We start from the raw sequence: 23,150 nt of genomic DNA on the forward strand, positions 1-23,150 counted from the left end.
GGTATTTGGAGAAGAAAAAAGAACAATAGAAGAAAAGATTTAAACAGCCACGCTTTTGCGATGAATCCGGATAGAAAACCGGCTTTTGCGGGACGATGAGGCCGGGCAGCCAGATGCACACTTCTCCTCTTGGTCGTCTTCCAGGTCAAGCCTATACCGACGAACACTGCCAGTATCATCGTCAAAGGCAACATGTCTGCCTTTGCCTGCAAAGCAGTCGGGAAGCAAGTTCCTTCGGAACCAGCCCTTGACGCCCTTGCTTGCAGCGTCAATGGCTGCATACTCCAATCGACGAGTTCTATCGCTGGTCCAGTAATGAGTGGTCTGGGGCGGTAAGACGGTATTCTGGGCTTCCTGGCTGGTCTCTGCAACTTCAGCAAGGTCGGGAGCTTGGAACTGGTAGTAGGGCACTTGGTTGGCGACCTCGACAGTTCGAAGTTGGTATGTGCCAGATGTCTGGCTGGTTGCGGGTCGATGGATGGTCGGCCGGATGCGGGATCGTAACGACTGAGCTGATGCAGTTCCATACTTGGATAGTCCTGTAGTACGTCGTGAAGGCTTGGGTCGAATGTAAGTGGCTGACGTGCGTGGTGATGAAGTATGCGACTCGTATCCAGAATCCTTTCGTTGGACTTTGACGATGGTTGGAGACTGCTCCCTAGGGGACCTGGGAGACCTGGGAGACCGAGTCGGCTGGCGTCCCCGAGAGGTTGAAGGAGGCGATGATAGCGGGTCTACTTGCTCAGCATCACGGAAGCTGTAGTAGGAGATTTCGGATGCCCGCCGTGCTGAATGTGCCATGATGGTGGAATTGTTTGAGATGCTTGCGGCCGGCGCAGTATAAGTGACGGTCGAGTGTGGTGGGCGTCAACCATATAAGTTGCCAAAGGAGTTGTAGTTGGCTAAGATGAGGCCACGGCCAGCTTTCGGTTTTTCATATATATGTCAAAAGAGGGGTGTTGGGAGGACCAAGCTTGACGAGAGTGTGGATGGGAGAAGGAGTATATAGTTGGAGGTCCCCTAAATATATTTGTGGTGAGATGCCCCTGGAAATTGCAAGCGACTCGAGGCATATACAAGAAGAAATAGAAATAATTTGTGGTTTGGGTTACCGCCCGTAAAGAGCCACACAGGATGATTATAACGCAAAGTTATAAAACAATGGCCTTCTCCCGGGAGCGCCCAGTCTTTTCAAATCGAGGAGAGTGACAAGCGGGATTGCGACTGGCAACGGCAAACGCTTCGATTGGTCCGGTTTGTGGTGTCCGATTCAGGGCCTACGGCAGGCGGGGACAAAGAGAAAAAAAAATAAAAACCAAGGGGCCGCTCTGTAGGGGATCCGCTGCTGGTGAGCCGATCCCTGCCCCAGTATGCAGGGCCGGGGTGCTTATTCAAGTCGGCTGTGGAGCTATTAAAACAACAAAGTCGAATCACCAGTCGGCGGTGAACAAATGCAAAAAACCACGACAGCAAGGGTTGGTTGGCGATGACGAGATTCAGACAATTTTTGATAACCTGATTTGAAGGGCGACTATCTCTTCCCATTCACTACTGTACTTGTGGGCTGCAGGGCATGGATTTTATTCTCGTTTCTTGTTTCTTCTTGTTTGCTTGTGTCAAGCAGCAGCGATGGACAGCAGATGGTTCGGCTGAGGCTAGCAGTCGCTTAGAGAAGGAAGCAAAAGTTCTGTTGATGAGTCAAGGCAAAGGCGTCGTCGAGAGGGCGTCGAGATGTCAGTTGAAATGGCAACCAGTCTCGTAATAGCTACTTGTAGCCAAGTTGCACAGACGCCGTCGCGTGGCTAATCGATTGGACCCAGAATCCAGAGTCCAGGATGCTTTGGCGGTTGGGAAGGGCCCATCGCCAAGCGGCGGGAGCTGAGGTCCAGTCTGTTAAGTAGTCTTGGGTGCCAAGTGGAGAGCTCTTCACCAGGCCCCTCTCGCTTCTTTTCAATCTTGAACGCTTAAAGGACCAAGAAGTGGGTTGACGGCGAGAGTCCGCGCGAGGGGCTACAAGGGCGCTATTGCAAACCTGAGTTGAACAAGGGCCCTTTGTGAAGAGGCTTGCTTTCGCCAAAGGGAGAAGCACAGGCGAGAACCGGGGCCACAGATGAATGATATACTTGGAATGGTGCTCGCAGCCGTGGATGTGAATGGGCGGCGAATTGTCGAATCAGAGAATCACAGCCGAGGGATTATCTGTCAAAGATGCATGTGTCTCTGCCGTACAGGTACCTGTCATGTGCGCAGATCAGCATTGCGAGGTCGTCATGATAGTCGCTTGCATCAAGTTTAGTACATCCAAGTACATGCCATTTGATCTATTAAAAACCAGCGTGCAGGGGGCCACATGCTGCCACACACCAGCAAATCAAACCACACCAAGAGGTATATCCTGTGGGAGGTTTCGCCAGGTTTGGGCGTACTGTAGTACTCGTACTAGTAAGTAATGTACCTTGCTTGCTGCAGGCCAAGTGGAGGCGGCGCTACAACCACCATGCCGGCGAGTAGACTCATTGATAGGCCACAGCAAAGAGCTGCAACTTTTTCCGTTGCAGCGTTTGCAGTGTTTGCAGCAGAGGGGTCAGGTCATGCGCATCGATCCAGAAGCAGGGCGAGTTCGACACAAAATGTGGTCTGCTAACCCGTCGTGGTTGGACGACGGCTTCCGATGTCGCTACGATGGATGCCTCTCCAGCAGCGCCATTGGCCACGCGGGTAAAAGAAAGTTGCGGGACGGGACTTGGCTTTTTGGAAAAAGGACGCCATGATCATCAGTTGCTTCTAGTCGAATGTGGCGGCTTCTGTAGCCGATGCTGGCCACGAGGGAATCAAGGGCGTAAACCCGCCACCATATCTCCGGCCACAAGAGGGGGAGAGTGAGTCTGATCGGGGCAAAGTCGTTCCCTTGGAAGCGGCTGTCGCTGCTCAGCAGTGCGTAAAGACGTAAAGGCGTAAAGGCAGGCGTATAGGTACTCCGCAGTGCGATGGAGATTAATAACTTGGTACCTATTAGTTGCTGGTATGTGCTTCTCAGCCGTGCAAGCATCATGTGGTAGAAGCGCCCTCAGCTGCAAAGGCTAGACGCAAGAGCATCACGGTCACGGTAAGCAGCCAGAGACAAGACAAAGAGCTAAATCGGGAACATCAGCAGAAAATAGAGTTTCCAAGGTTGGCATTCACATGTCATGAACGAGATGCCGAAGCCACATCAAGTCACAGTGGCAGTCGCAGTTGCAGCAGCTCTTGCCTTGGATGTTCCATCCGTGCTACTGTAGCTGTACAGTCCTGTCGTGCACTGTCCACAGCAGGTGCTGCAGCTGCACTTGCGCAAGCCAGAGCCACAAGCCACAAGCAAGTGCAAGAGCCAAGGCCAAGCGAGGGCAGGCTCTCGTGACTTGGCTTCAAGACGCACCTGCCAATCGCCATGTCCTACGTGCAAGTACCTACTGGTACAAGTTCAGCAGAAGCGGTGAAACTGAGACAAGCAGCAGCCAGATGGTCTGAGCCACGATGGCGCTTTCCTCGCTCACTCGCACGCACACGCTTTGTTTGTCTGTCTCTCCTCTCCCCCTCTTTGTCTAGGCAGCTGCAAAGTGCTCAATTGCGTGCCCGTGGAATTGCATGTGCTTGTACTCTACTGCACTGCATTCTCGGGGTCCTCCGCATGGGGTACAGTAGGGTAATACGGGGTCGAGTAATACTATTCGCCTCTCTCCTTCATGCCTGACCAGTCTGGTATCTTCCATGAGTAAGTTCCACTCCGGATGAACCAAGGCAGGGAGGCAGATGAGATGCCCGTCTACCTGTTGGCTGCCGAGTCATTCTCCAGGCAGCCCAGATGCGGAAGCACTTCCGGCTCTAGGCCATCTGCCAAGCTGCCAGCCGCGTGCTCTCCCTTCTCCTGTAAAGGCTCAATGAAACGCTGGAAGGGCACCAGTGGTAAATCAATCAGCCACCCAGGTACTGTAAGTAGCTTTTCTCTCTAAAATGGCAGCTGGGTACTTGTTGTCGCTTGCTAACTTGAATGACTTGCCTAAGGCCCTCTACCCTGTCCTTGCTCTCGCATGGGCCGTGACATGGTTTAAGGGAAGAAAAAAATGCAATCAGAGCATATTAGGGCACGGGCGCAAAAGCAGGGTCCTCTCTGCGTCCCATTCATGCAAGGTACCGTACCGAGCAGCGCCAAATTCCGTGGCCTCTTTCATTTGGCATCTGTTGGCAATTTCGACTATCAGATTCGCAGCCCTGGGCGCCTCATTTCCTCCTATCCAGAACCTTCGGTCGACCTTCTAGACGAATCTCCATCGCGCGGAAAGGAGCCAGAAGCCCGGGAACAATGGCCATTGCAATCTTGTCTTCTCCTTGCCCAGCAGATGAGATGGCGTGCTGCTGGCCATGTCCACTGCCAGGCTCCGTTCCTACAGACGCACGTCGCGTATCCTGCCTAGATGGGAACTAGCACCATGTACAATCAATCGCAGACTCGGCCCCGTCGAGATTGTTCCGCAAGAGGCCTCTGAGAACCTTGTGGCCCGGCGACTTTCTGCTCGGCGGCAAGTACTGATGTTATTGACGTCGTATTCATGCAATCGCCACGAAATACCGGCCGCTGTCCGTCGAAAGCGTTGGCAGAGCTTCGCCGTCGCGGATCCGCGCGGCCCGCCGACTGTTAGCCAATTTACCAATTGCTTTCCCCAGATTGCCAATGGCTCCAGAGGGCGGCGGGTGCTAAGCCTATTGATTGGCGCCTCTAAGCGCCTTGTGTATTTTTGGGAAGTCTTCTAGACGCTTTTGTCCAGTCTACGAGTATATTTGACGCCAAGTCGAATACTCGACTGCTGGACACGGAGCAGCAGTCATTTTGGCTTCTTCCCTGTCCAACTACCACGGCAATCGACCGAGAGGGGCGTCATTTCGGCAGTAATATTTTTTTGTTGAGCCCCTCTTCAACTGTGCAGGATCTGGGCATCTGCCTCTATCTGCGGGTCTCGCCACTCCTTCGTATTTCGCGGGGGCATGAGGGAAAGGGGCCTTTATCGTCTCAGGATACTCCGGATGACATACCGCTTTTGCCTTTCTCGACCATATGGAAGACGTACATAAAGATGCTGCTGCATAGCCTGCTCGGATCTGTCAGCAATGTGGGAAGAAACAAATGGGCAAGCTGCAACGCCATCCCGGTGATACACCGACAGCTCCAGAATCTGCAGAATATATCGTAAGAACGTTGGAAAGATTTCCCAGGTAGGCCTGATACTTTAGATGATACAGTGTCTTGGCCGATGCTGAGATCTGGTCATGGCGTTTGAATTGAAGCTAAGCCTTAGACATGCCGTAGGAGATGATTTTGGTCCATAATGATGGCCTTGCTCACGCACAAAGCACAAGTCTTCAATACTAACGGCATTGGTCTACTCTGGATCAATGCTTAATTGACTTGCAGCAACGTTTTACATGAAGGAATCTACCAAGGTCTGATATGTCAGGTAGAACGCCTTTCATGTGTTCTTATTGTGCTGAATACCACAGCTTGGAATTCGTCATCAGGGTTGGCAGATCAATGGCTCATCCATCACATAACAATCTCAACAGTGGCAAATATCACACTCTAGAGCAATTGCTGCCGTCTAGTCCCTCAGTTTCCCATTACATAGGAAACTGTTTGGTCTCATGCGCGGGCCGCAGCGAGACCTCGTCAACATTCCGGACAGCCCAAGACATGATGGAATGGAATAAAGCACAACTACGATTCGTGAAATGCTATTGGTTGGTTAGCCAGGACACGGAGATTTCGTGATTCAAGGAGAAGACGCCTTTGTGCCAACAAATTAGCAAAAGCCTCTCTCGTTGATGTCACTGGCAAAACCCAGCCGCAAGCTTGACAGAAATTCTACTGGAGTCAGCCTCGCATTCCCCAGGTCTAACCTGCTGTTTATCCGCCACTAACCGTTGAAACAATCTGTCGTTGCTCTCCTGGAAATCTCCCTTGTGTGTCTTGGAGAAGGCAAGTTCTAGGAATGGATGTTCATATTGAGTGTCTCCACACAGAGCCCGTGAGGCCGTTACGGGACATCATCTCTTTCCAATATATATCCCTTGATTCCTAAACGACCTAGTTTCGAGAGATATAAAAGACGAGACAAGATCCGAGCCAAGTTAGTCCAATTCATCACCACTACCAGCTCATCCCACAACTCCAGTCCTCTACATCCCCATCTCACCAAGAAGAAAAATCTATCCAAGTTTCGGCCTTCTACCCCCAAAATGCAGTTCAAGCTTCTGTCTGTCCTCGCCACCGCTCTGACGGTCCAGTCCGCCTATGCCATGTCTTCCACTCAGCAAGGCCAGGCCCAGCAGCAGAGCGAGCAGAGCCAACAGGTTCACCAGCTCGAGCAGCTTGCCCATGAGATCCACGTCCACCAGATGACCGAGCTTCACCAGCTTGACATCGGTCTCCCGGCCCTTAACGCCAGCGCCATTACTGCTACCTTGAACAGCGTCAGCAACGTCTTTGCCACCACCGGAACTGCCATCAGCAACATCACTGCTGTCACTCTTGCTCAGCAGCTCCCTGTAAGTTTCCCCTCGTGATGGAGTGAATAAGTAGTGCATACTGATAGAATGGGCTTGCAGAACATCATTTCCAGCATCAGCGCTCTGGCTGGAAACCTTGTTACCAACGTTGCCAGCATCATCACCACCCCGGTGACTTCCACCTTCAGCGATGGTGACCAGCTCTCCATATACAACGCTTTCGCCACTGTAAGTATCTCTTTAATCCCATTCACACCATCAAGGTACAATATAGTCTAACAGCCATGACAGCTCACTACCGCCAACACTCAGCTCATCAACGCTTTCGTCGGCCCCAACGGCCTCGTTTCTAACTCTCTCCTCCGTGGCCCCATTGGTGTTGTTCTCAACCTGATCGAGCGGACCGTTGTCAACCTGGCTGGTGCCATCATTGCCCGCATCCCTGCCTACGCCCAGCAGGCCCAGACCCAGCTGAGCCAGATCCACTCCTCTTTGGCTCTGACCATCAGCGTCTAAGCCGACTTCGTTTTCTTCTAAAAAAGCTGGACAAGTCTTTCCATCTGACGACATGATGGAGGCATTGGGCGGTCAAGAGTAGGGATGCTCCTGGCCAGGGTGGGGAGGATAGACGACTGGAATGACTGGGACGTCTCTTTTTTGTCATTGTTTCAAGATAGGGTCATGTTACTTAGAAATGAGCCGGCACTGCAAAAAGTCAATGGCAACCCAAAAAAAAATACAGTGCCCACTATCAGAGTCGAACTGATCACCTTGTCATGTCAAGTATTTACTAGTGACACGCTATACCGCTTAGCCAAGCGGGCTGTATGATTGAAGTTGTCTAAAATGAGACTATTCAGTTTCCACGATGCCCCACACGAGAAATTCGCATCATTCTGTCTTTTCGTAGACTTGTGTCATGTTGTTGAGGTAAAGAAGTATTGCAGGAAGGATGGTGGCGCCAATTGGTGGAATTGGCCAAACCATGAGTATAGATGCTGATACGAGGACGAAAGATACAAAACTAGCGTTGAGAGAGCATGTAGCTCACGCTTTAGTGTGTACCTAAGCATTTCTAGTAATTGAGCTCTCTAATGGTAGCAATCCGGCCGTTAGCGGGACTCTTCACAGCAATTTTAGCCTCGCCCGAGGCCACGAGAGGTAGTCTAACTACAATAGATTTTTTGGTTGAAAGTGCTGTGAAAGGCACCAGTAGATGCAGGTGGTTATAGAAACCTCGCATCATTGGCCTTGCTCCAAACAATAAATTGGAGCCATGTCGCTTTAATCCCCAGGCCTTGGGAGGAGTTAAAAATGCTGTGAAGTTAACCAACGTACAACAAGCTCAAAAAGACCACGGTTGTTTCATGCAGCTAAGATCGGACTGTGGACTAGATGAGTGTTCATTGGCGTCTCTGCTATAGTTCGACGCAGCTTTCCTGCATCTATCGGAGTCATGTCGCTTCAACCTCCAGGCCTTGGGAGGGGTTAAGAATGCTGTGAAGGAACCCCATTTGTGGGACCAGCCTCTTTGCTATGGTTTAACGCAGCTTTCCTACATCCATTGATGGTTGGAAACGTGGATGATTCGGCAAGGCTGGATCTCTTCCTCGTGACTCCAGTTTCAATGGAATCGGCAGCACTCCCTCGATATGTGTAGACTACTATACTTTACTCCAAGACATGTTCTGCCAGCTTGAATTGAGTTAATGTATGAAATATGCAAGTTTTAGCTAAAATTCTCGGCTACTCGTAACCTCATTTTAGCATTCAAAATTGGACGACTCTTCTCTAGACGGGAATGATGGGTGGAATTAAGACTGTCAAGTTTACTACGTGTTTACATTTGCAATGCGTGGCACGATCGATCGATCGATCTTGTCAATCGTTCAATTAACATGCCTTTTTTTCTTCTTCCACTTCTTAATAATGCTACTGAAATACCAATGGGACACTGGAATGCGGTTGTGTCCAGTTCTTTTAGAATTATCGGGGCTGCCATGAGGACATGTTGGTGCTACCCTGTAGAGGACAAATTTTCGTCCATGAAGCCAACATTTTTCTTTTATTTGTGGATAAGCACTTGACCACGTATCACCCACTCGTTCTCAGTGACAAAAAAAGGGAGCTGGAGAGCAAATTTGAGCAAATATACGGTGCCATTGACTGTTGATTTCTATGGGGATAGGCAAATTGCTGTGCATTTCGCAACGCGAGCCGTGACAGAGGCGCATGTTAGGCAACTCCAGCAAGCAAAAATGGGGGTAGAGATTCCATGTCTTATGATGGCCAAACTATTCCCTGCGAAATAAACAAATGGGCAAAAACCGCATCAAACACCGGGTGCAGTATTTCTACGAACAGCATTGCTCTCTTCTAGAAGGAGCAGCAGTATTACGCTGCATGGCGCCACATGGAGTGAAATCGTTAATTACCTACCTAATGGGGCTTGAGACACGTCTGTAGCACCAATGATCTGCTTGTAGCCATCACCCATATTCCTCTGCTAGTTCGTGAGTTTTATTGCATCATAGAGACTCGACTAGAAAGTGAGTATTCGCGCCTTCGTATGCCAGTTGCAGTCTTGTCTAATGGGATAAACCCGCCAGTTTCGCACAAAGGCCTCGAGTCGAAGATAATCTCAACTCAGATTGTGCAAACTTAACTGCCGCAGCTCTGTGCAATTCTTGTAGGTATATGGCGCCACCAGGCAAGCCCAGTGTCCTTCGCCGAGAGCATCGTCAAAATGCTTCAATGTGTGATTCGCAAAAGAAAGGGATGCGTAGTATCAGTCGACTTGTCGAGCAGGGGGGCGAGTGGCGACCGGGCTGCGTACTCTTCTTTGTCAATATTGTGACACAACGACCTGTATACCAGTAAATAGCCAATGGATGAGAAAAAGGATCATGCATCCCTGGAATCATCTCTGGGACTTTCTAATAACAAAGGAAACCATCCAGGCTTCCTATTTCAGCACCGGGCGTGACACGACAGTTCAGGAGCCTGTGTAAGTTGCGCAACGAGGACAAAGACTCTGCACGTACCCAATGAGCAACTTCCAGTGTCCAGTTCAAAAACTCAGGTATTTCGTAGCGCCGGCCCCTCCTCTCGTTAGTAATTGGTATTTGGTATAAGCTTAATCACATGGTGACATTGAACCAGTCAGTTGACATGGATCCCACTTCGCTCTCCGCATCTAGGCAGATATTTTTCCAGGTTGTCAATTGCCGGTCATCTTTCATGATGACGGCTCTTCGTTTTCCTGGGGGAGACGGCAAGAAGGAGTTGAGGATATCGCGGCTTGCTCGCTTCAGCATAGACTGAGTTTTAAGGACACATGGGCGCCATGAGGGAACTGCGTGTTGACTATCGGATCATGGCACTCAATTGATATAAATCCGACGTTGGTAAGCCGCTTTTGCTCCCGGCCAAATCCTCCGATGCCGAGTTAAGCTTGATTGAAACGGAAGGCTTGCTTCCGCAATATTGATCTCGCTATAATAGGGGCGGGCTCGAGCGGGGGCCGGAGGGCTGCGGTGAGCCCGAAATTGCGTGTGTGCAGCCAACCGTTGGCGATGCACTCGAGACGAAGCCCGATGATTGCTATGGTCTTCTACGTAGGTACTCTATGTACTGGTATGCCTCCAGATGTGACGAGATGGGGATTGCAGGGCTCAATGGCAGAGCACACACGAGAAGCAACTTACTGCACTTGTTTGCTTGGCTTCCAATACGCTCTCCACGTGCAGTCGATGTTTGTTGCCACGGCGTACTCGTACTCGACACTGTATAGTACGGAAGACTTGCCTAGACATGCAATTAAATGCATGGATCGGGAAACCACCTGGGGGCCTGGGCTGCTGAAGACATCGTCTTGCTGGACGATGGAGTGGCAAATCAGCATCGGCAGGGAGGTGCCAGGACTTGGTTTTATTCGCGGCTGTTGATTGTCATGGCGAGGGGCCGAGACAACCGTAGCTGGCGGCTGCAGTCGCAGGGCAACGATGTCGTTTACCCTTGAATCTCAATTGGCTTCCCAATGCTCAGGCTATGCTCAGGCTATATTGAGTGCTGGACTCGCGTTGAGTTACCCAGTTGGCGTCGTTTTATGGGCCGATGTGACACGACACATGCAGCTTCACCATTATCCAGAGCTGGCTCGAGAGTTTTCAAGTCGACGCTGAAAATTTATATTAAACTTGCTGGGGACCTGCCCATCCAGCGTCGCATTCTCGTCTGCGTTCATCCGATGTTGATAGCCGGCAGGTACCGGCAGGTAGCGCACGCGGCCAAACGACGTTGCGGCCCTACCGCAGGGTACAAGGCTACGCGACAAGGTTGCAAGGTTGCTATGCAAACCCCGCATTTGCGTCGACTCGAGATTGCCCATTAGGAAGCTATTCTGACCGGCCATCAAAACATGGCGGGTGGATGGACGGATGGAAGGCAAAATCAAAAGGGGGCGCCTTCTGATGACGGTTGAATCTCGAACCCGACTCGCCTGAGCGCTGAGTCGAGTCTGCGATCAAGCGGCGCCGCATCTGTCGTAGCATTGCATTGCATTTGCATCCCCTTTGCATCCTCCAGAACCCCCCCATGTCTTCCCCAGGCTTTTCGCAGCGGCTAGCGGCTCGCACGGGCGCCCAAACTGGGATGGCGTCGGAAGGGGTCGAGTCTGTTGATAATAATGCCCTGAAGGACGATAAAATTGGAACGTGAGAAGCCCTCCTGAAGAGAGTCTTGTTCTGGTTCGGTGCTAGCTGCCTTAGATAATCGGCCGACCCCATGCGGAGAAATGGCTTAAAAGTGGAGGGGCCAAAAAAGACGAGAAAAATCCAAGCCTCTGCCCACTTTTCCTCCCTGTATTTGACCGTTGATAAATCCCCGTCTCGCCTCGAGTCTCCAGCCAGGCGTTTCCGACCGGAAGACGCGACATTGTCTGCGCGCCCTGCGTTTCTCCGATCCCCGACCAACCGTGAGCAGAGCGTGGGAAGCGGAGGCTGAGGGAGAGGCCTCGAGACGCAACTGATAGCGATCGGCAGAGCCATGGCCAGCGCACCGCTAGGGGGAGCATCAGTGGCGACAGCGGCAGCGGCAGCGGCAGCAGCAGCAGGAGGTCCAGGTCAGTACGGGCACAGCGCGGCACAGCGCAGCACAGCACAGCACAGCATGGGCAATAACCCCCCTGTGGTGGCAGCCCCCCTCCCCTATGGTATGGCACTACTAACGCTGCGGTGGCCTCTGCCACAGGCTCTACAGGCACAGGCTCTGCAGGCTCAGCAGTCGCCCTCACCACCTCGCCCGAATCGGCCTCGACGTCCCAGCCCGGCTCGCCAACGGCCTCAACACCGCCGCCTCAGCAGTCACTTGGAGCGGCTGCAACCTCGTTCCACCACCATCCACGAGGCCGTCTGGTGAGCAGAGCGTGCGATCGATGCCGCCGGCGCAAGGCCAAGGTCAGTCTAGTCTGCTTTGTTCCCATATTCCCTTTTCTTCTTCATGTCTCGGTCCCTGGTCCCTGCCTCCGTGCTCCTCTCGTTCCCTCCTCTCCCTCTCCTTTATACCATTATACCACCTCCTACACGCAATACATCTGGATATGCTGTGTTGTGTTGTGCATACATTGATGCCATATACACCATCATATGAGTGTATATGTAGCTTTGTATTCATAACCTGCTAAGCTGTTTCACCTCGTCTCTGATGCTGCGCTACTCCTCCATCTCCCCCGTCTTACACCTTGATCCCGTCTCCTCCTTCTCTCCACTGACACCCCCAAAGTGCGAATACCTCAGCGCCGTCGATAGCTGCACGCACTGCCGCGATGCCCACGTGCAGTGCACTTTCGACCTGCCACTGGCCCGACGCGGTCCCAAAGCCAGGAAGAAGAGCGATCAGCCCGGCCAGCCACCTCCAGACCCGAGCTCTCTCTCCACCGGGGCTCGTGGATCCGGCCAGATGCCGCCGCCGTTGAGCTTCTCCGGCCCCGCAGCAGGTGGACTGCAGCCCTTCAACTCGTCGTCGCTGTCGCCCGAGACGGCCTGGGAGCCCGTCGAGCCTCTCAGCATCGAGAATGGCCTGCCACGGCAGCCACTGGGCGATCTGCCTGGGCTCTCCACAATTCAGAACATCTCGACTCGCCAGCGATGGCTACACCTCGCCCACGCCATGACGTTGCGCAACACGACGCTAGAACGGGTCTCGAAGCGATGTATCGACCTCTTCTTCGACTACCTCTATCCTCTCACCCCCCTGGTGTACGAACCTGCCCTCCGGGAAGTCCTTGCATACATCTTCTCGCAGCCCTTGCCCGGCATCAACCAACCGTCTCCTCTGTCGCAGCTCACACCAGACCCGACCGCTGGCACCACCCCATTGAGTTCTGCCGAGTCGTGGGCGGGCTTTGGCCAGCCCGGCTCGAGGACCGTTGGCAGCAGGTTGGCTCCCTGGGTCGACTCGACCTTCACCCTTGTCACGGCCGTCTGCGCAGAGGCAGCATTCATGCTACCCAAAGACATTTTCCCCGAAGGAGAATCCGTCTCCGAAATCTTTCTCGAGGCCTCTCGTGATTGTCTTCACCAGCACCTCGAGGCCGACCTGGAGAATCCGACGGCCAACTCGATTGCCATCCGCTACTTCCACTCCAACTGCCTCCACGCCGCGGGGAAGCCGAAATACTCGTGGCACATCTTTGGTGAGGCCATCCGCCTGGCCCAGGTCATGCACCTTCACGAGGAGGCTTCTCTCGAGGGGCTCGTCCCCATCGAGGCAGAGTTCCGGCGCCGTTGTTTCTGGATCTTGTATCTGGGCGACAAGTCCGCCGCTATACTCAATAACCGCCCCATCACCATCCACAAGTACTGTTTCGACACGGGCATCACCACCCTTTACCCGTCTGGTATTGAGGATGAGTTTCTGAATACGGCCTCCGATCCGCCCAGAAAAAGCTTTATTTCCGGGTTCAACGCAAACGTGCGGCTGTGGCAGTCGGCCGCCGATCTGCTCCTGGAAATCCGAGTGCTTCAGGACCAGATGATGCAGCATTTTAGGGGGAGCATGCCCCCCAACCACGTTCTGCCATCTGCTGACCGGCAGCACCTCGACTCCCTCTATGTCAGGTTCATCACCTGCCTAGATGACCTCCCGCCGTATCTCCAGTCGTGCACTCTGGCCATGGCGGCAATGGCCGAGGGCAATGGGTCTGCCGAGTCCAAGCAGTACGTGATACAGTGTATCAACTTGCAGGTGACTTTTCACTGTCTGCGCATGGTAATCACACAGAAATTTGAAGATCTCTCTTATTTTGCTCCTGGTGTAGAGCAAGCCGATTTGAGGAAGTCGGAGATTGTACGAGACATGTTAAGAGTGATGAACGAGGCGCCCTTTTGGGGCCTCCAGGCCAACGGCGAGCCAAACGTAAGTCTTTTTTTTTTTTTTTTTTTTTTTTTTCCCTTACCGTTTCTTAAATCCCTCTTATCACCCTGCGGATATTTATATTTAAACTTCGGCACTTGTTTTGCTGACCTTGTGCTATCTTGATACCGCAGGTGGAAAAGATTCGCCTTATCGGAGCTAGTTTGCTAGCCATTATCCATCGGAACCAGGATTCACCCCTGGCAACGCGAGCTAGGAGTGACTTTTCGGTGCTCTTGGATATTCTCACACGGCTGGACTCCAAGGCGTCGGATCAGCTTAGGAGCACGTCTAATACCGTTGTTGGCTAAATGTGCGGAATGGAACCGAGCAACGAAAAAAAATTTAACTGTGTAAATATGGCAGGGATTCCCTTTCTTCCCCCTTTCAGCGAGTTGGGTATGTTGTTTCTAAGGGGGGCAAAAGGCGTTTTTGCATGGGTGTAATTTTACGTATGGAGCACTTTTTTTTGTGTGTATATTTTCCATTGCATTAATGAGATTAACCAAGATCTCCCGTCGTTTCAAGTACATTCAACCCTGATGTTCACTCCGTGGTGAGTCCAGGGACGGGTTACATGCAGCTTCCCTTGTGAGACAAATAAGCGAAGGAGGATTCGAAAGAAAAAAAAAAGGTGAGCATAAGAGGAATGTGATCGGGGAAATGCCGAGACATTCGGAGAAACATGGACGCAACGTTGTTGACCGTTGCGATTTCTCCGTCTCCGTTCATAATCTGGCCCTGGCCCGTATCACATATATATAGTTCCTTATCAAGGGGGAAGTTGGGAGCATAAAGTACGGACCCCATGTCTCTCTCTTCCTTTATGTTAAATGGCTGAGTAGCATTGCATTTGGGACATATGGCTAAACTGTGCGCTACCGCTATATACTGCTGCTGCTTGTTAAGGAAAGGAAGTTGAAAACACACAACAACACAAAAGAGGCAGAATTCAAAGGAAAAAAGCATAAAGGCTATTTCAAGCGGCCACTTTAACCCTTTGCCTTTCTGCAAACATGTCCTTGAGCACAAGGGCCGACTTCTTTGGCGTGCGCTTCAGGGTGGTGTAGTCTGTGTACGTGACGCCGAAGCGGGGCCCGTATCCGTCTGACCATTCTGTGTCAAAGCATGAGTGGTTAGTCTGGGGTCAATGAATCAAAGGTGATAGAGCTGAGAAGAGGGGGGAGAAGTTGGTACGTACCCAAGTTATCGAGCAGAGCCCAGGCAAAGTAGCCCTTGACGACGACGCCGTCCTGGGTGATGGCCTTGGAGATGGAATCCAGGTGCGAATCGAAGTATCGGATGCGGAAGGGGTCATCTACCGCCTCCTCGCACGTCATCTTGTCCTCTCCGGGGCACGGGCAGCCATTCTCAGTGATGTAAATGGGCTTGCCGTACAGGCTGTGCACTCTGCCGAGGTGCTTTCGGAACATGTCCGGGCAAGAGCGCAGCCAGAAGATGCCGCTCTCTTCGCCGACGGGGCTTCCGTCCTTGTTCTCCTGGTGCTCGTGGATGGCGCCGAGAAAGTCTGTCTTGGGGACTGGACCTTCGAAGTGACGAGCGAACTGAGAGGTGTAGTAGTTCATACCATAGAAATCAGTCTCTCCGGCGTTGAGAATGGCAAAGTCGGCTGGAGTGAGAGCCGGAAGCCTGTCGCCCAACTGCTTTCTCATGCAAGCAGGATAGTCCTTCTTCAAGCTATCATCCATGATAATTAGTATACCGAAAATCTCCAACGGAGAGGCTCTGAAAATAACTCACAAGATTGGATTTGCATACCACCCGATGTGGAATTCCATGCGCCGCTCTGCAGCCTCCTTATCTCTCGGATCACTGCTGTCCCAGGGCTCATAGTAGTCGCCGTTGAGCGAGATGCCGATCTGCCCCTTTTGAGAAGAGCGAAATTCTTTGCTGTAGACAGCCGCAGCGCGGGCATGGCTCATGATTTGGGCTTTTCCTGCGAGCCATGGCTCAGTGGTAGTGTCGCCCTCGGTGGAGTGCTTGTTAATGCTGCTCCTACCGGGAGCGTTGCTACCGGTGGCATAGCCCTGATGTTTGATTAGTATTGATGGTTGTATTACTGTATATGAGAGGGAGATATGGGATGAACCCCGTTGAGACTTACATAGATGGACTGGATCCACGGCTCGTTGATGGTGATCCAGTTCTTGACTCGGTCTCCGAAGCGCTCAAAGCACAACCTCGCATACCTCTCAAAGTCCAGCTGGACTTCCTCCACGTTGAGCCAGCCTCCATACCTATCATGAAGCGCCTGGGGAAGGTCCCAGTGATATAGAGTCACCCAGGGTGTAACTCCGCGCTTCAGCAAGGCATCGATCAGGTTGCTGTAGAACTGTATCCCTTCCTCGTTGATGGGATCAAGTCTTCCGCCGAGAGGGATAATGCGCGACCACGACAGCGAAAAGCGATAGGCCTTGGCGCCGTACTTGGTCAAGAGATCGAAGTCCTCATCGTAGCGGTGATAGTGATCGCAGGCAACATCGCCGTTGGCGCCGTTGGTGCGTGAGGGCTCCAGGTGGCAGTACGTGTCCCAGATGGACGGCCCACGGCCCCCTTCTTTCACAGCCCCTTCGATCTGGTAGGCGGCCGTAGCGAAGCCCCATTCGAAATCGTTGGGCAGAGCTAGCGACTCGGACATTTTGACGTATCTGTTGCTGCTCGTGTGTCCTGGCTGATCCTTTGTGATGTGTTTGTTGCAGGTGCGTCTGTGTCTGCTCACCAAACGACGGTAGGAATAATAGCTCAACTCAGGCTAATCATGTACATGTACGAGTACAGGTGAGAAAGCCCGTTACTGAAACGGACCGACCCGATGAGGCTCATGGTTCGCGTCAGGGGGGACAGCTTTATACCCACACGTGAGCTCAGTGGTTTGATTCTCATCCTCCCAACTCCATCCTCTCCAGGCCGTGTGGGGACCATTGCCAGTCATTGCTCCGTCGAGAACGGTTCGAGTCAGCTGTCCGTGATCAGCATCCGGTTCGTTGCCTTGTGCCCGTCTCGAGATTCGTACCGCTTCCCCGGACACACGTGGGAGCAGAGCTGGGGAAGTCCACGAGGCAATCAGCAGCTTGCAATTTGCCCCAGGCCCCGATACCCCGTGTCAGTCGATACGGAGATGCCCCGATGGGGAAATAAGGACGAGCATCTTACTCCCAGCACGGCGTCTTGATTGGCTGTGCGGCTTTGGCCGGCCTTTGTCGAATTATCCGGCCTCTTGGAAAGCCTCTTCAGCTAGCGTTTTGGTCGTTCCGCGGATCCTGATTTCTCCGAATCGCCGATTTAGATTCGATCTGTCCCCCCCGTGGGGAAGGAACTTGCCCGGGACGCGCGCTTACTTAATTTGCCCTGCATTGTTTAGCCTTTATCAATCTCGTGTTGCCCATTGACCAACTTCATCCATCATCTCACGAGATGTTGGAGAGATGGAGAGAATCGATGCTTCACCTACGGCTGCCATGCGACACTGCCTCGTGGCGGCCTGCCCTCACCGAGAATGGCTGGCCTGTTGACTAAGCAGAGCGACCGGCGCTTTTTTTTTGCGCTCGGTGAACCTTCTTTGCACAATGGCGTGACAAGCAGCAGTTGAGCTGAAGAGCCCGAGCCCAGCTCTGTCTGCCTCAACTTTGGTCTCTACACTTCATCGCTGAGAGACAAGAAGGCTGGATTATGGCTCCTGCTGCGGCACATACGGCTGACGGTATTTCATCGCCAATTGATTTGGCATCGTTTCCTCCGTTCTGGCGGCGCAAGAATGGCATCCTGCTGTATTTTCTACTCACCTCCTCGCTGCTCGCCAGCGCCGCGCTCGGTATTGATGGAGTGAGTTTTGCCCCCTTTCTTCTCTGCTTTTTGGACTCCCCCAATGAGCCAGGACTGACCAAGGGAAACCATGATAGTCAATGACCAACGGAATGCAAGTTCTCCCGACATGGCAAGATCAATTCGGACATCCCGAAGGCTCAACCCTGGGCCTTTTCGGCGCATCGAGTGCCATAGGCGGCGTTATTCCATTCATATTCCTCGGCTGGATCAGTGATAGATGCGGACGCCGTGTCCCAACTGCCCTTGGCTCAATTGTCATTATCGCTGGTGTCTTGGTCGAATTCTTCGCTACCTCGCTTGACATGTATATCGGTGGCAAGATTGTGCTTGGAGCTGGGTCCTCGCTGATCCAGATGGGCGCCCCGGTTCTAGTGACGGAATTGAGCCATCCAAAAGAACGAGTCCAGATCACTACCTTCTACAATACGTCCATTGTGCTGGGATACGTCATTGGTGCATGGGCGACTTATGGTTCCTTCCGCATTGCCGGATCATGGTCATGGAAGCTACCGACCCTGATACAAATTATTCCCTCGACGTACCAACTGTGCCTCATCTTCTTTTGTCCGGAGTCTCCTCGATGGCTGATTGCCAAGGGTCGGATGAGAGAAGCGCGCGAAATTCTGGTCAAATACCACGGCGAATGCGATCCAAACGCCAAGGTCGTCAATGTTGAATGTGCAGAGATTGAACAGGTCCTTGCCAAGGAAGCACAACAAAACATGACATGGGTTGACTTTTTTTCATCAATTCCCAATTTGAAGAGGATTGCGCTTTGCTTTGCAACCGCCGTCTTTAGCCAGAGCTCGGGCAACCTGCTCGTGTCAAATTATCTGACACAGATCCTAAAGGATACCGGAGTTACATCTCAAAGTGACATCACGCTTGTCAACGGCATGGTGACGCTCTGGCAGTACATTGTGGCGCTCGCTGTCACAGTTTGCATCAACAAGTTCAGACGACGCACCTTTTTCCTTATCGGTTCTGGAGGTGTTTCGCTTACTTTTATTGCCTGGACGATTGGGGCCGAGCAATATCTCGAGCATGGTTCTCTTGCTGCTGGCCGGCTAGTCCTTGCATGCATATTCATCTTCCAGGCGTTTTACACAATGGCCTGGACTAACCTGGTGGTGACATATCCTCTGGAGGTTGTGACTTATCAGATGCGAGCTAAGACGTGGGCCTTTGTCTTGCTAACAATACAAGTGGCCACCATTTTTGGGAACTACGTGAACCCAATCGCATTACAAAACATTGGCTGGAAATTTTACATTTATTATTGCATCTGGGTGGCGTTCATTTTTGTTATTGTATACTTCTTTTTTGTCGAGACCTCGGGGCCGACTCTGGAAGAACTGGCGTATCTTTTCGACGGGGAAGAGAAGAAGAAGCAGCTGTCAATCGAAACACGACGGCAGAAAGATGCGGAGATTCGCACGCAGACGGAATCAATAGGAGAGACGTCGGTTTCCGGTGCCTCTGTATAAAAATGATTGGGAAACTGAATTGCATTGAGTATTATTGGCGGACCTGGACACTGGAACAAAACAAAAATCATGATAGACTGGGCATTGGCGTTGGAATTGAGCAACATGGGGAATTCATTTTTACGATAGATACCTTGGTCATTGAGCCTGAAATTTACATTTCTCTACCACGTGGAAACGCCAGCCATTAAAGCAACATGAAGCCATCACTCGCATGAACTCATTAGGTAAGGCCTTTGGAGCTGTTGTCTTGCTAACAGGGATTAAGCAGGCAGCAACATATCACTGTTTTCAATCTCCACCGAAGCGAGCGAATCAGTGGCTGGCGGTCTCTGAAAAATGTCTCAAAATTGGCACATATCGGTCCATTTCCTGCGTGACATGAGATGCGAGTCTCCCAAGACGGGCGGATCCGCTTGATATTGGTTGGCTGGCTGGCAACTAGAAGCGCGAGCTGCTGCAACGGAGTCCCGAATGTGACTCTATTTAGGTGACGCAAGATTACCAGAAGCGGCAGTCTGCGGCGGTTGGAGCCTTGAATTTTCCTGTCCACGGGTGCTATTTCGCGACCACGGCAATCGAATGTCAATTGCCGCGCACAAAGTATCGATAGCCGGTTGAGTTCTCCATCTGCCGTTGGCTAGCAGAGCTATCGAAGCACCGTTTGCGTAAAAGAATGGGGCGAGAAAAAGCCCGGGAGCTGTTTGGTGTGGTGCAGTGGAGACGCAGCTTGCAAGGCCCGGATGAGGATATACCCAGTGGCAGAGGACATGATTCATGGTTCATGATTCAAGCAATGGCGCCGACGGGAGGAAGCGAGGAGATAGGAGCTTGTACGGCTTCACTCTTGTGACAAGGCTGATGTGTGTGCCAACCAGGCCAGAGAAATGACATCTCGGACAATAGAGCGAGATCGGCTGCATTGATGCGATGGGCACTAACTGAGCAGGACCGAGATCTGCTCCTAGTCGTTGTTTTCGTTGTTTTCTAGAACACGGTGGCGCCCCTGCTAGAGCACTGGTGATGGTGCATTGCATACAGGAACTTGCTTGATGGTGTGGTCCGGCTTCTGTTGGGCTTTTAATCCGCCGAACCATGACTGTCAATCATCTCCTATCATGACTAAAGCGATTGCATCAACAACCGGGATATCGGCAGCGAAGACGATGCAGCCAAATGTCGCCAACGGCATTACATCGTTTTCTTATCTCTCCCACAAAATCGAGGCATGTGGGCGTACTGTGCCGCGGACTTGTCCGACCCCTCCAACATGATCGGCATGGGGAAGTTTTTCGCCCCTGCACGTCTCCATTCCGATGGGGATGAGGGAGGAGAAGCTTCAATGGTGACCCATGGGGACTCCCGTCACGGTGGTATTTCTCCTGCGGAGGGATGTGGGACATGGGGATGGCGTTTTGTGATGGGTTTGGTGACAGGGAGTTTGTAAAATGTATATATATAACAGGTAGGTCGTATGAGGGCATGATGAGCTGGTCGATCTGTACGCCCTTGGCCTGCATGTCTTGGACCTGCTTCTCATAGTTTCATTTTATTTCACCTTGTCTCTTCCAACTCGTACACACTTGAAGCTGTTCATTGTTCAACAACAGCAACATCATCATGTCAGACGACGGCCACGAGAAGGCGAAACTAGAGTCTCACATTGACTTTGTTTCTACCGCGCCAGATACCCAAGATGTCAACGCCCTCATTGATGACATGGAGAGCCAGCTCGAGGCCTCTGGGGGTCTCGAGACAGGCCTCTTCCATGTGCGCTTCAGTGACCCGCGGCACTTTACCTGGCTGCTTGTCGCCTTTGCCAGCATGGGCGGCTTGCTTTCTGGCCTGGACCAGAGCTTGATCTCTGGCGCCAATCTGTTCTTGCCCAAGGACTTGGACCTGACGGCAAGGCAGAACAGTTTGGTGAATTCGGGCATGCCTTTGGGTGCTGTGGGAGGCGCTTTGCTGCTGTCGCCTGCGAATGAGTACTGCGGTCGCAAGTGGGCCATTATCATCTCCATCATGCTCTACACTATTGGTGCCGCGCTGGAAGCTGGCTCCATCAACTTTGGTAAGTCTAGAATATCTCCCCATGGCCCTAATCTATACCGTATATTAACATGTTTCCAGGTATGATTGTTTCTGGTCGTGTCATTCTGGGCCTTGGTGTCGGCCTTGAGGGCGGCACGGTCCCCGTCTATGTCGCCGAGACTGTCGAGAGCCGTATTCGAGGCAACCTCGTATCTCTTTACCAGTTTAATATTGCGCTGGGTGAGGTCCTCGGTTATGCCGTGGCAGCCATATTCCTCAAGGTTCCTGGCAACTGGCGATTTATCCTGGGCTCATCGCTCCTCTTCTCTACCATCATGTTTGTTGGGTGAGTGTGTCTCTACCTCTGCCTTTAGAGCACTGCGTTATCTTTGTACAAGGCGTACGCTGACGATGTATTTCAACTAGTATGCTATTTCTGCCAGAGAGCCCTCGCTATCTCATGCACAAGGACAGAATTCTAGATTCCTACAAGGTCTGGAAGCGCATCCGCGGCACAGAGTCTCCCGAGTCCCGGCAGGAGTTTTACATCATGGCCAATTCCGTCCAGCAGGAAAACACAGAAATCAACGAAGGCGCAAAGAATCAGCGCTTCCCTTGGATGGACTTTTTCACGTGAGTAATAGTATTCAAGCCCGTCTTTCATTTGTGGCTTTTGCTGATTAGAGACGCAGTGTTCCTCGCGCTCGTCGTGCTCTCGTTTACGCCAACATTATGATTCTCCTTGGACAGCTGACCGGTGTGAATGCCATTATGTACTACATGTCTGTCCTCATGAACCAGATCGGCTTCGATGACGAAAAGGCTACATACATGTCCCTGGTGGGAGGTGGAGCCTTGCTCATCGGAACAATTCCCGCCATTTTCCTCATGGAAACCTGTGGCAGACGCTTTTGGGCCATCACAATGCTTCCGGGTTTCTTTATTGGCCTGGTCTTGATTGGAGTGGCTTATCAAATTCCCATTGATACCAATCTCCAGGCAGCGGAGGGGCTCTATCTCAGCGGTCTCATCATCTACATGATGTTCTTTGGCTCTTATGCATGCTTAACATGGGGTAAGTTGAGTCGCTTGTCTTTTTTTAATTCTTATTTACTGACAATTTTGATCAGTTGTTCCGTCTGAGGTGTACCCAACCTACCTCCGAAGTTATGGCATGACTACCTCAGATGCTCTCCTTTTCCTCGCCTCTTTTATTGTGACATACAACTTTACAGCTATGGAAGACGCCATGACCCGCACTGGCCTAACACTTGGCTTCTACGGTGGCATTGCTTTTATCGGCGAGATTTACCAAATCTTCTTCATGCCTGAGACGAAAGACAAGACGCTCGAGGAGATTGATGCCGTCTTCTCGCGTCCTACTGGGGATATTGTGCGTGAGAATTGGGCCGGCGTCAAGGAGACTGTGGCGGACGTGTGCAGCGGCCGTTTCCGTAAGGTGATTGCAGGACAGATGCAGCGGAGGAAGAGTCAGCACGAGCCTGCGACTGCTTAATTGAGATAGGATTTAGCAATAACAGCTCAATTTTGATATGGATGAATACTGTAAGACTCTGTATGTGAATATGAGGAGCTGATGACTTCAAAGATGATTCTGAAAATGAAAATTGGTGCAAACGCTACACGTATAAGTGCCTCCTCTGACAGGGGATGGATGAGGTAACCGCCGCAAACCTCTCCTCGAATACCCACTCATCACATAGAAATGAAATAGGACGAATTCATATCTTGCTGGGTATTCTGGATGACAACAGAGCAGTCTATCCTCTATTCATTACATACTCATTCTCATTACATACCTGTCCAGGGAGCTCA

At 51.8% G+C, this 23,150-nt stretch overlaps 7 protein-coding genes across 7 annotated transcripts; 5 read left to right on the top strand and 2 right to left on the bottom strand.

The window, feature by feature from the left end:
- Positions 1-120: 120 nt before the first annotated feature.
- Positions 121-768, bottom strand: TRIVIDRAFT_26095 (uncharacterized protein; the record flags this gene model as incomplete). Its single annotated transcript, XM_014102113.1, has 1 exon — positions 121-768. A coding segment is annotated over one exon (648 nt), but the record flags the coding sequence as incomplete, so codon positions are not given.
- A 1,862-nt stretch (positions 769-2,630) lies between these two features.
- On the top strand, positions 2,631-3,476 carry TRIVIDRAFT_199738 (uncharacterized protein; the record flags this gene model as incomplete). The annotated part of the gene is made up of 4 exons (XM_014102114.1): positions 2,631-2,718; positions 2,811-2,934; positions 3,017-3,022; positions 3,287-3,476. The coding sequence occupies 4 exons, from the start codon at positions 2,631-2,633 to the stop codon at positions 3,474-3,476; spliced, it is 408 nt and encodes a 135-aa protein (XP_013957589.1).
- A 2,791-nt stretch (positions 3,477-6,267) lies between these two features.
- On the top strand, positions 6,268-7,053 carry TRIVIDRAFT_199739 (uncharacterized protein; the record flags this gene model as incomplete). Its single annotated transcript, XM_014102115.1, has 3 exons — positions 6,268-6,576; positions 6,637-6,765; positions 6,829-7,053. The coding sequence occupies 3 exons, from the start codon at positions 6,268-6,270 to the stop codon at positions 7,051-7,053; spliced, it is 663 nt and encodes a 220-aa protein (XP_013957590.1).
- A 4,530-nt stretch (positions 7,054-11,583) lies between these two features.
- On the top strand, positions 11,584-14,261 carry TRIVIDRAFT_190368 (uncharacterized protein; the record flags this gene model as incomplete). Its single annotated transcript, XM_014102116.1, has 4 exons — positions 11,584-11,749; positions 11,962-11,993; positions 12,319-13,953; positions 14,085-14,261. The coding sequence occupies 4 exons, from the start codon at positions 11,584-11,586 to the stop codon at positions 14,259-14,261; spliced, it is 2,010 nt and encodes a 669-aa protein (XP_013957591.1).
- A 520-nt stretch (positions 14,262-14,781) lies between these two features.
- TRIVIDRAFT_74123 (glycoside hydrolase family 1 protein) lies at positions 14,782-16,734 on the bottom strand (the record flags this gene model as incomplete). The annotated part of the gene is made up of 4 exons (XM_014102117.1): positions 14,782-15,066; positions 15,152-15,648; positions 15,712-15,998; positions 16,076-16,734. 4 exons carry the CDS (start codon positions 16,607-16,609, stop codon positions 14,930-14,932), a joined length of 1,455 nt encoding a protein of 484 aa, XP_013957592.1.
- An 820-nt stretch (positions 16,735-17,554) lies between these two features.
- Positions 17,555-19,412, top strand: TRIVIDRAFT_212504 (uncharacterized protein; the record flags this gene model as incomplete). The annotated part of the gene is made up of 3 exons (XM_014102118.1): positions 17,555-17,793; positions 17,871-19,192; positions 19,313-19,412. The coding sequence occupies 3 exons, from the start codon at positions 17,641-17,643 to the stop codon at positions 19,410-19,412; spliced, it is 1,575 nt and encodes a 524-aa protein (XP_013957593.1).
- Positions 19,413-20,805: 1,393 nt separating this feature from the next.
- On the top strand, positions 20,806-22,882 carry TRIVIDRAFT_86782 (uncharacterized protein; the record flags this gene model as incomplete). The annotated part of the gene is made up of 5 exons (XM_014102119.1): positions 20,806-21,354; positions 21,414-21,660; positions 21,741-21,947; positions 22,007-22,389; positions 22,445-22,882. The coding sequence occupies 5 exons, from the start codon at positions 20,904-20,906 to the stop codon at positions 22,828-22,830; spliced, it is 1,674 nt and encodes a 557-aa protein (XP_013957594.1).
- Between the last annotated feature and the right edge of the window lie 268 nt (positions 22,883-23,150).

This window comes from Trichoderma virens (assembly GCF_000170995.1).
Source record: "Trichoderma virens Gv29-8 chromosome Unknown TRIVIscaffold_5, whole genome shotgun sequence".
NCBI classification, from domain to species: Eukaryota; Fungi; Ascomycota; class Sordariomycetes; order Hypocreales; family Hypocreaceae; genus Trichoderma; species Trichoderma virens.